General features: G+C 38.7%; 1 protein-coding gene across 2 annotated transcripts in view; it reads right to left on the bottom strand.

Annotated features, from left to right (window-relative positions):
• The window catches only part of RBMS3 (RNA binding motif single stranded interacting protein 3), an 882638-nt gene that overhangs the window by 49693 nt on the left and 820493 nt on the right, over positions 1-12452 (bottom strand). For both annotated transcript variants that reach the window (XM_082258270.1, XM_082258271.1), the window contains exons 8-9: positions 2843-2889; positions 2188-2284 (exon numbers count right to left, since the gene is read on the bottom strand). In XM_082258270.1, the coding sequence (XP_082114396.1) occupies positions 2188-2284; positions 2843-2889 (144 nt within the window). The remainder of the gene's footprint in view (positions 1-2187; positions 2285-2842; positions 2890-12452) is intronic.

Below are 12452 nucleotides of genomic sequence, written 5' to 3'. Positions count from 1 at the left end.
CCCATTCAGACCCTTACATCCTTTGGGCCAGGGATGTAAGTGATGAGGCCTTTGTCAACATCAACATGAGGACAACATGCCTTGTGCAGGGCTTCCCTGGCAATGTACCCTCAGATTGTTGAGGACATGTGGTCTGTTTTGGTGTTGGGTGTGCTCACTTGCTGCCCATCTAGTTGGGATGCCTGCCTGAATATGGGTCTGTATAGGATAAGGGTTTTCTTTTTTAAATATCCGTGACATATGTGGCTATTATCCATAATTATATATATATATATATATATATATATATATATATATATATATATATATATATATATATATATATATATATATACTGTATATATATATATATATATATATATACATATATGTATACATATGTGAGAAAAAGGAAAGAATCAGACTGTGCGGGCCAAACAGAGGGATGTTCATTGTTCAATAAAATCCATGATTTATTTGTATCAAAAAATAAATAAAACAATACAAAATGACAATAATATAACAACAGTCCCTCAAAGGGAGAGAAGTATACGGTGGCTAATTTGATGAGCACTATATGATAGGGGTCTTCAGTGCCAACACGTTTCACCAATCGCTTCCTCAGGGCTACAAAGACCCTATAGTACTTATCTCCGGTGGTACAGATACAAGGAATGCTCCTTGGGTGGGCGCCTGGACCATATTATATGGACAACCATGTGGCAGTGCACATGGTTGAATGATGAACATCCCTCTGTTTGGCCTGCACAGTCTAGCTTCCTTCTTTTCTCTCACATATATAGGATAAGTGTCTGGTATGGATTTTTGGGAGGACACTACACCATTTTTTTTATTTATTTTTTTGGCGTCGCCTGTAAAAATTCATATCAGACCCTTATTAATGCATGCAGCATGGGTGGCCAAAAAAGGAGAGGGAAGCAAGCATACCCTCTCCAAACATACCAGGCAACAAGCATTGCAAATGAAAACAAAAAGGTGGGGGGGGTCCATAAAAAATTATACCAGATGCTTATATTAGGAAGGGGTCTGATATGTATTTTTAAGGGGACCACATGCAAAAACAAAATGGCATAGGTCCTACCCTGGCTGACCAGGAAAGAGAGGAGCTGTAGGTGACACCCCTCTCCCCTAAACCATACAAGGCTACATGCCCTCAACCCTATGTTGATAGGGACAAGGGCCTAATCTCCACATATTTGGCCTAGTAGATGTGGGGTTCTGTGGGAGGAACTTTAGAATGAGGTGGAGCCCAGACATACAGGCCCTTACCCTTTGTGAATGAGTTTGTGGTACATAGTACGCCTTGTTACTCTTTCACAAAAAAAAAACAAAAAAAAAAACTGACAAAGTAAATAAACACACTGACACTGTAAAGTATTTTAAGAAAGCCCCAGTTGTTGGGGCTTTCTTAAGATTGCTGGACGATGTTATTAAGATGTTAATAACATCGTCCAGCAATGTAGATCAATCTTAAATCATCCAACTTTGCTGTTTTTATTATATCTCAGTGATAAGGTTGTTAGTAACACTGAATAGTATACCTGATTGTATGAATATTATCTCCCTCAAATACTGAGGACAAGGAATTGGATTGGCTAGTAAACTCGTTAACATTTTAGTTTATCGTGACACTAACTATTGCCTTTTGTACAACAGACTGAATAACAAAGTAAACATCTGCATCCTAACTTAAAATAGTTCTAAAGGCATAATGATTTAGTTTTTTCATTATTTTATCTTAATGCATTCTCTGCCGGCTCTCTCTGCTCTCTCCCTCCTCATTGGCTCAGAGACAGCAGTGGAAGCCATTGCAGGAGCTATTGGCTGTCAATCACAAGGGAGCATTAATAGACACCGATAGCAAGATTTCTGAGTGGGCCCACACAAGTGTCCCCATAGCAAACAGCTTGCTATGGGGGCACTCGGAAGGGGGGAGGACCCAAGAGCACCAGCTGGGAAACCCAAGAAGATCAGGATTGGGGCTACTCTGTGCAAAACCATTGCACAAAAAAAGGTAAGTATGGCAAGTTTTTTATTTTAAAGAAAAAAAAATTTAAATTTATATTCACTTTAACCTAGCTTATATCTAATAATTTGGTTGTGGAGACTTAAAGCATGTCTGCCATTTGCACCATTTTACTAAGCATATATTTTTACTTGACACAACATTCGCAAGTGTGCAAGCACCTGATATGTTGATACAGGGGAAGCAGCAATAAAAGGTGTGATGGATGTCTGTGGAATCATTCGGTTTGTTGCAATGTTGTAAGGGGGAGAATAAAATCTGCAAAAAAAAAAAAAAAAGTTAGTTATTTATTTTTTTCCAGAGAAATTGCCATTTAAAATCTGAATAAACTAGTAAATATTTGAAAATTTAATAAAGGCATCTTAAGGCGTATGTCAAGACAACAAATATTTTTTTTTAGGAAAAGAATTAGAACCTCTTTCTGTTTTTTACTACTGCTAGATTTATCTCTGTTAGGGAGATTTTTTTCTCACTTCCTGTCCTGCTGACCATGGTTTTATCATACAGAAAGTGATGGAAAATCTGACAGGGGGTTCAAGCATTCCAATCTCCTAAAGAATAGCATCGTGTTTTCTTTTGGTGTTGCTGCTGGGGAGTTCTGCCTTATTTTGCGTTTAGTAAGGATAGGAAGTGAGGGTAAATCTCTCCAAATGGAGCCCTAGAGAGTAGTACAAACCTGAAAGGGTTTATAATTCTTTCCTACTCTGTCCAAAACTAGGAAAAAAAGTTTTGGCTAGACATACACTTTGAAGTAACATAACGTGACACACTATAATTCGTACAACCAAATGCAAAGATAAAATAAATTTCAATTACCCATTCTGTATAGCTGCTGTTGGATCATAAGTTAGTGCCATCCCAGTCTGTATTCAAAGAAGAATAACATGTATTACACATACCTTACAAGATTCATAAGCAAGAGTATGTTAAACCTGAAAATCTTTATAATACACATGTGATTTTAAATAATTGAAACATTATCAAGATGTATTTGCCCCACAGTAATAACCATTGTCCAATTATGACTGAAACAAAAGGGTATTGCCTAATTTTCAAACTCTTCAACCTATGGTTTCTTTGTATTAAGTGGAAGAAATGGAAGCCATGGAAGTGCTTGCTTTTGTGAGCTAAACCAAAAAAAATCTTATTTTATAAGAATCATGTTGGACACCCTAAAGCAGGGATCCTCAAACTACGGCCCTCCAACTGTTGCGGAACTACACATCCCATGAGACATTGTAAGCCTCTGGCATTCACAGCCATGACTAGGCATGATGGGAATTGTAGTTCCTGAACAACTGGAGGGCCATAGTATTAAGACCCCCTGATCTAAAGTGAAACAGTAACCTTTTTAAAGCCAAAGTGAAAGGTTCTCTGTGTAGCCTACCTCCTCTATAAGCTTCTGCTTCACTCTATTCAGCTTCTGTAGCCCCTAGTAGAAAGTGTTGCGTAAGCTCCATGTTGGTCTGTGTTCTAGCCTACACAGAGCTTACAAGTTGTTTGACAGTGCTTAAGGCTGGCAATTGGCTATTTAGGCACTGTGCACTGCTAGTGGGAGGAAGGGGAGAAGGTCACACGATTACCCATAACAAGAAGTCCTGGGTATTTCCAAGAGCTCCTTCTGGCAACCAGGTGGCAGGGGGCACAAAGAAAGTAACACAGCTAGAAAAGGTGGGCTATAAAGAGAACCTATTACTTTGCACAAATTCTTCTTTACATTTTTTTTAAATATAAATACTTAGAGTTTAACAGCAATAGCCATGCTACTATATAAACAAGGCAGCAAACTAAAAAGGTAATTGCCAATTTAGCTCCATGGTGCGGGGCAGTGAGCACAGGGCCCACTAGAGAACATCGGGCCCTCAGGCCAAGTCTGTTTCTGATTTTTTGGTCAGAGAATTTCACACCAGTGGCCTGCTGGAGGTCGTTTTGTAGGGCTCTGATAGTGCTCATCCTCTTCTTCTGTGCACAAAGGAGCAGATACCGGTCCTGCTGATGGGCTAAGGACCTTCTACAGCCCTGTCTAGCTCTCCTAGAGTAAACTGCTTGTCTCCTGGAATCTCCTCCATGCTATTGAGTCTGTGCTGGGAGACACAGCAAACCTTCTGGCAATGGCACGTATTCATGTGCCATCCTGGAGGAGTTGGACTGCCTGTGCAACCTCTATAAGGTCCAGGTATCGTCTCATGCTACCAGTAGTGACACTGACCCTAGCCAAATGCAAAACTAGTGAAAAACTGTCAGAAAAGATGAGTAGGAAAAAAAATGTCAATGGCCTTTACCTGTAAAACTATTCCAGTTTTGTAGGTTGTCTCATTGTTCGCATCTAGTGCACCTCTTGTCATTTCATTAACACTAAAGCATCTGAAGCTGATTAACAACCCCCTCTGCAACCCCCTCTGCTACCTAACTGATCAGATCAATATTCCAGGAGTTTAGATGACTTTAATTATTTTGAGCAGTATATATATATATATATATATATACATATATATATACACACACACAAAACAAACATGCAGGTTTTTGAGACTAACCCTAAAACCAAGATTTTAAGAATCAAGGGCTGTTCTTAACAATTTCTTTTTAAAACTAATAATACTTGCCTGGATGTATGTTATTACTATTTTCTGTCTTTAGGGCAATAGCAGAAATGATTTAATTATATATGCCATTGCATTTTTCAGCATGCCATGAGAAGAATAGCAGTAAGATTGAGGATTTTTCTCTGCATGAAAAATACATATTTTAAGAAAGGAGCTCATATATTATGCTGCATATTTAAGGACTGAGAAAAATACCCTGCATTTTTACCTTGTCAAGTCTATTAAATTAAATGAGTCCCCATCTTCCATTTGCTAAAGTAACACTAAGTCATTTATTATTCTGCCTTTCTGATGTTTGCACACCATTAATGTTTTATAATGATTTGGTGTTACAATATTATGTTTGAAATTTCAGTAGCAGAGCCTGGAAGAAGACATAAATTATCAGCTTTTTATCCATTCTAAAGTCCTTGTTTAATATTTAATGCATTTCAGACAAACAAATCTTTTGTTTACCTGATACTATATATTAATACTTTTCAGGGTGAAAATCTCTCTTTTGCAAAATATATGCGCTCTCGTATCTTTTTTTTTTTTGTCATTTACAATTAGTGGAGCTTATTTAGTGTTCTGGATCACTTTCTCATGGTTTATGCTCACCTCCGGGACTGCGTGCCTACGTCACTACTGGTCTATGTTCGGTAATGCTCAAATGCGTTTCGTCCATTGGACTTCCTCATAGGGCCAGTGATCCGGCTCATTGATGGGAAGTGGGATCCCTGAGGGATATCTGTTGCTTTTTCTGCAATTTTTTTATATGTTTCTAAGTGATTTTTTAATGGGGTTTAAATAAATTAAAGAGTGTTACGATGCGGAACTATTGCAAATTCTTCTTATTCATGGTTAATTGCAAGATAAGAAAGCCTAGAATTGATATTGGAATATGGCTGATGAAGATTGACTGAATATTGGGAGCAAACCATATTATCACAACTCATTTGGCTGATCATCTTTAATGTTAGGCAATTTTTACTAATGAGTGAAACCTATCTTACTTTTGGGAGTGGTGATCACAATCACAGCATAGTGGATGCTACTTGGCGGAAGATTTGAGAACACCAATGATTGAGTTTCCTACACATTTGGGCTATATTATATTGGGATTGATTCAGGAATTTTTAAATTTGTTTATACTTGTTTAAATACTTTTATGAGTATATTACTGGATAATATATCATGTTCCACTGTATTTTTTATATGTTTAGCGCCACCTATGGCCTGTATAGTCAGGTTGTATCAGATACAATTTAGAGTTTGGATTTTATTTAAAGAGACAGATACACTATAATTGGTAAATTCACAAATTAGTTGTTTTCACATGAGTTTTTGCTTTTTTTTTAACCTCTTGTGATCAGTGCAAGTCTATTGTATATTTCTTGGGACTGTTGTTACTGCCTCCTGTCACTAGGAGTATCCATGTACTCCAGTACCTTTAGAGATAATGTCAATCAAAAGATATAGAAGCCTAATATCACTACACTGAAGTAATGGCTGATCAGTTTGCTTTGGGGTGAAGGGGCAAAAAAACCTTGAAAAGAATTACCTCTATTACATGATTTTCTAAAACTCATTCAAGCTGGGTTCACACTTATGCGAATTAGATGCAGGGTTTCCCCGCATCTAACTCGCATGACATGAGAGTGTGGCCGTCTCTCAATGGAGCCTGGTTCATACAGCTCCGTGGCTGCTGCGGAGTGGATTGCACAGAAGTCCTATGTGTCTTTGGCTCAGTTTCAGGTCTGAATTCAAGCAAAAATTTGGGCCTGATTCATCCCTAAAACAGAGAACAGGGAGGCACCAGGCCCCTGCTGTGAGCTGCATCCGCGTTAGGTGTGAACCCAACCTGAGTTTAAATATAATTATTTAGACAGTGTGGACACATTACTTACATTACATTTGACCTTTACGCTAGGGTTTACACTATCACTTACCTGTATGAGAGTCATAGCTGGCTGGAAGTACAGTGATAACTGTACTTTGCAGCATAAATTAAAAAAGTATGATTTTTACACTACACAGCAGAAATCTGGACATGGTATAGACCTCATTAGAGGTAACTTTTTTCTTGTTCAAATATTTTATTGAAAAACAAATTCAAGCAGTACAAATACAACCAAATAGTCAAAAGGGAAATAAGGCACAATGGGTCACATAAATTAGAGGCAACTTTTTTTTACACACATAAAGAGACAAAAATGTATGCATTCATTTTTGTTTAACAAAAAAAACAAACCAATAAGGCGACCGTAGGTATTAGAGGCAAACAAATATTTTAAAATATCTTATGCAGTAGATTTTCCCAATCTTCACCCGTTAATCTACTTGATTTGCAATCTGCTAATATGCTGGTGTTTATGGAATGCCATCTTTTTTTTTCTTTTCTTCATTATGATACTAACTCTGGTATAATACCAGCATTCACAGTAGAAAAAAAAATGGAAAAAAAAACCCCCACAATGTAGTTAAATCTAAATGGATTCTGTTAAAAAGGTGAAGCATACCAATGAAGGTGAGGGGACTTGACGAGGCTGAACTGCATTTGATTGGTGTTTCACAAAGAGCAGGGGTTTATTTTTAGGGTCCCCTCTTGTTTTAGCCAACTAGTACTGAAAGGTACGTAAGTTGGCATTTGGGGGGGGGGGGGGGATGCATACCTGCAGGCTGGTATACCTTGATGTTAAACTCTACAGTCTACCAAACTATTTTACAAAGGGAAAATAAAACAAAAAAAAAACTGCATTAAATATTATCAAAGCAGAACATGTGGTTTCAATCAGCACAATCAAAGGGCATATCTGGGCATAAACAGTACATATCTGAATTACATGATATTTTACTATGCCTTGTCTCATTCTATTGCCTAGTATGCACAATGAAAAAATTGGGCACAAAAGTGCAATTGCAGAGCTTGTCTGATAATCTATTCATTAGTGCACAGTTTTTGAAGAGCTGATTACGAAAGTTCATGCAAAATTATCCAGAGAGACAAACACAAAAAGTTTTCTTATAAGATAACAGAATTAATGATTTTCATTTAATCAGTACAGTGACAAAATTGATTGACCAAGACTGCACATGGTCAAAAACAACCTGAAAGGAAAAGGGGCAACGAAAACAATATTCATTCACAACCAATGACCAATAGAGGAAAACACTGCAACACTCGAACGGGTGTAGCCAAAGGCATGCCAAACAGCTGGGTCACACGTACATGACATCACATCCAATAACATGTTGGTAAGTAGCTACACGGAAAGTTGTATTGAATCATAAGAGAATTGTCATAAGCATAAAAGCACTCTGGCGTTTGATATGAGAGTCCCATGCATAAAACCATGAAAGGACATTTATCCAATTTTCTCATTGTGTGCACCAGATATAGACTGCAAGTACAGAAAAATACCTGATGATCTTAAAAGAAATCATATGAGCTCCTCCAACACTGTTATAGTGTGACAATATCTATGCTGCGCTAAAACTGAAAACACTGTTGTTATCCCTGCCTGAGTTCTCTCTACCGGATTAAAGTTCACCTCCACCTCTCTTCATCTCTATAATAAAAGGTGGTGTAGTTTGTAGTTCAGCAAGGGAGAACTCAGACAGGACTGACAACAGGGCTGGAGCTAGACTATTTTGCAACCTAGGTAAGAACAGCTTTTTGCACCCCACCCAAAAAAAAAAAACAATAAAACTACATACTGCCCCCCCTTCCTGCACATAATGCCCCCCTTTAACCCTGTATACACTGCCCCCCTGTTTCCCCTGCACATACTGCCCCTCTGTTTCCCCTGCACATATTGCCCCCCTTTAACTCTGAGAGCTGAGGGAGACTGAGAAAGGTGGACCTGGTGAATAACAACAGCAAGTTCAAGCAACTGACCAGTGAGAACTGAAGCGGTGTGGCTTAGAAAGTGACACACCTTGGGTGGATGATTATTTTGTCATAATTTAACAGTGATTGGAGACCCGTGATGATGGGGAGGTTGCTTGGGGGAGTGGTAGCCAAAAGCTCTGTTATTGGCATCGGGTGCTGGAGTTTTTGTAGCTGCTGACTTTTCATTTTTACACAGGAGATTGGTGCTCCTCTTTAAGGAGGCATCCTAACAGCCAATCCACAAGGATTCCTATAAAGCCCATTCTTGGATTTCAAGCACCCAGCTTTCCCAAGAGGCAACAGTGAGGAACAAAGTGTCAACCATGCCTCCCCAGAAACTTCAAGAAAGGAGGCAAGTATTTTTAATTATTAATATTGTTTTTTCAATAGTTGTAATAATATTCAGCTTTGCAAGTGATTTGAAGAATGAGGGATTTTAATAGACAGACCTTCACAGAAGGCCCTCTTTAAATGGTGACAATAGTGGAATATCCCATGTTGATGTGTATTAGCACTGAAGCTTTCAGTTTAATTTAGGAAAGCATGTAATGGTGATTTACAGGCAGGACATTTTGGAAGATAGACACAGAGCATAACACAAAGTGCCCAACCACAGACTCTTATGTAGCACTACCCCATAGGAGTTGCTGAAGTAAGGGTTCCCTACTGCTGCACAGCCAGTCACATAGTATTTTCCTTCATTTATTCCAACACAGAAAAAGTCCTTGGCTTGCTTTTGTTGTTTTATTAGGAGAATGATAACTTGGATGGGTTAAGGAATTATGGGGTGTCCAATCTGAAAATGTTTAAACACAGAACCAGGGACAACTTCCTCCCTATTTACAAAAGTCCCCTTCTTTATTCCACCTGCACAAACTTGGTTTCCATGTACAGCACATGCTGCTCACTCCTATTGGAACTAACAGGATATTACTAGTAGAGATGATCAAACTTTTCAAAAGTTCGGTTCGACCAGAACACCCGAATTTTCCGAAAGTTTGGCCCGGATTTCAGAACCCCATTGAAATCAATGGGACCCGAACTTCGGTAATCAAAAAACACCATTTTGAAGCCCTAAAACCCAATAAATGCCCCTAAAAAGTGCCTAGGGTTCTGGGTCATGCCCCAGGGACTATTAATCACACAAAAAAAAGTTCTTAAAAATTTTCATTTTTGATAGAGAGCCAATTATTGAAAAAATTATTGAAAAAATAAAAATGAGATTTCTTTGGATTTAGTGTCTGGGGGGGGGGGGGGGGGTTCTAAAAAGTGTACCTGTGAAGTTTCAGCTCTGTAGCATGTCCAGAACCAGAAAAAAAAGTTTGTTTGTATTTGAATTAATATAGAACACGTTAGAAGCTTCGCTACTTTTACACCCGGCTTTTTGTTGCAGGCGTTTTATTGGGCTTTTTTGAGGACATGTTTGGAGTCAGGCATGACATCAGAACTTCTGTGTAGGGGTATATATACACACACACATGTATGTATATATACACATACACATATATAGGTGTGAAAGTAGCAGAAACCTATGCCTGCGCTAATGAAATAATTAACATGCATGTGGCTTCTCTGCTATAACATCTATATGTGTGTATGTGTATAAATACATATAAGTGTGTGTGTATATGTACCCCTATACAGAAGTTCAGATGATATGCCTGCCTCCAAGGACCCCCAAAAAATGCCCAAAAAAACCGCCTGCAGTAAAAACACACCTGGGCGTTTTTGTAGCAGGCGTTTTTTTGGGCATTTTTTGGGCGTCTTTGGAGTCAGGCATAACATCAGAACTTCTGTGTAGGGGTATATATACACACACACACACACACATGTATGTATATATATACACATACACATAAATAGGTGTGAAAGTAGCAGAAACCTATGCTTGCGCTAATGAAATAATTAACATGCATATGGCTTCTCTGCTATAACACCTATATGTGTGTATGTGTATAAATACATATAAGTGTGTGTGTATATATACCCCTATACAGAAGTTCAGATGTTATGCCTGCCTCCAAAGACCACCAAAAAATGCCCCAAAAAAACGCCTGCTGCAAAAACACACCTGGGCGTTTTTGTAGCAGGCGTTTTTTTGGGCATTTTTTGGGCGTCTTTGGAGGCAGGCATAACATCAGAACTTCTGTGTAGGGGTATATATATATATATACACACACACATGTATTTATATATACACATACACATAAATAGGTGTGAAAGTAGCAGGAACCTATGCTTGCGCTAATGAAATAATTAACAGGCATATGTCTCCGCTCCTATCACACCTATATGTGTGTATGTGTATAAATACATATAAGTGTGTGTGTATATATACCCCTATACAGAATTTCAGATGTTATGCCTGCCTCCAAAGACGCCCAAAAAAACGCATGCGCCAAAAAAAAAACGCCCAGGTGTGTTGTCGCAGGCGTTTTTTTTGGGCATTTTTTGGGGGTCTTTGGAGGCAGGCATAACATCTGAACTTCTGTATAAGGGTATATATACACACACACTTATATGTATTTATACACATACACATATAAAGGTGTTATAGGAGCGGAGACATATGCCTGTTAATTATTTCATTAGCGCAAGCATAGGTTTCTGCTACTTTCACACCTATATATGTGTATATATACATACATGTGTGTGTATATATATATATACCCCTACACAGAAGTTCTCATGTTATGCCTGCCTCCAAAGACGCCCAAAAAATGCCCAAAAAAACGCCAGCTACAAAAACGCCCAGGTGTGTTTTTGCAGCCGGCGTTTTTTTTGGGCATTTTTTGGGGGTCTTTGGAGGCTGGCAAAACATCTGAAATTCTGTATAGGGGTATATATACACACACACTTATATGTATTTATACACATACACATATATAGGTGTTATAGCAGAGAAGCCATATGCCTGTTAATTTTTTCATTAGCGCAAGCATAGGTTTCTGCTACTTTCACACCTTTATATGTGTATGTGTATATATACATACATGTGTGTGTGTATATATACCCCTACACAGAAGTTCTGTTGTTATGCCTGCCTTCAAAGACGCCCAAAAAATGACCAAAAAAACGCCAGCTACAAAAACGCCCAGGTGTGTTTTTCCAGCAGGCGTTTTTTTTGGGCATTTTTTGGGGGTCTTTGGAGGCAGACAAAACATCTGAAATTCTGTATAGGGGTATATATACACACACACTTATATGTATTTATACACATACACATATATAGGTGTTATAGGAGCGGAGACATATGCCTGTTAATTATTTCATTAGCGCAAGCATGGGTTTCTGCTACTTTCACACCTATATATGTGTATGTGTATATATACATACATGTGTGTGTGTGTATATACCCCTACACAGTAGTTCAGATGTCATGCCTGACTCCAAACATGTTCTCAAAAAAGCCCTATAAACGCCTGCAACAAAAAGTCAGGTGACAGGGGAGAAGCCACCAGCCAAGCCTGTTCTGTAAGTGTTCTCAGAGGAACGATCTTTTCTCTATAGCGGTCACCCTGACATGGAAGGGTTTTGTCACCCTGCCATAGCAGTCAGAGTCAGTTAACCCTACACTACACTACGGTCACCCTGGCACTTAACACTTTCCCTACAGAAACCCTAACTACACTAGATATCCCTTTCCTCACACTAATAATTGCTAAATGACACTTTGAGAGCAGAAGTAACAGAACTGTTTCCACTCTCTTCCACGTCCCTGTATTATAATGCTAGAGATTTGGCGGGGCTATCTTATATACTGGGGGGCGTATTCACTAATGATTGGCCTCTGGACCCCCTAGTCACTCCAATCACATTCCTAGCATTCTCCTGCCCCCTCAATTGGCTTTTACTGATGGTTCTGGTCCAATCACGGGCTTTTAAAGCCCAGTTCCTGTCCCATTGCATTTTGGTCGGTTCTGGTTGCCGAATTCCGAACTTTTTC

Source organism: Pelophylax lessonae (assembly GCF_965119305.1).
Source record: "Pelophylax lessonae genome assembly, chromosome: 5".
In the NCBI taxonomy this organism is placed as follows: Eukaryota; Metazoa; Chordata; class Amphibia; order Anura; family Ranidae; genus Pelophylax; species Pelophylax lessonae.
Note: the sequence above shows the minus strand (reverse complement) of the source record. Positions and strands in the feature narration are given on the sequence as shown.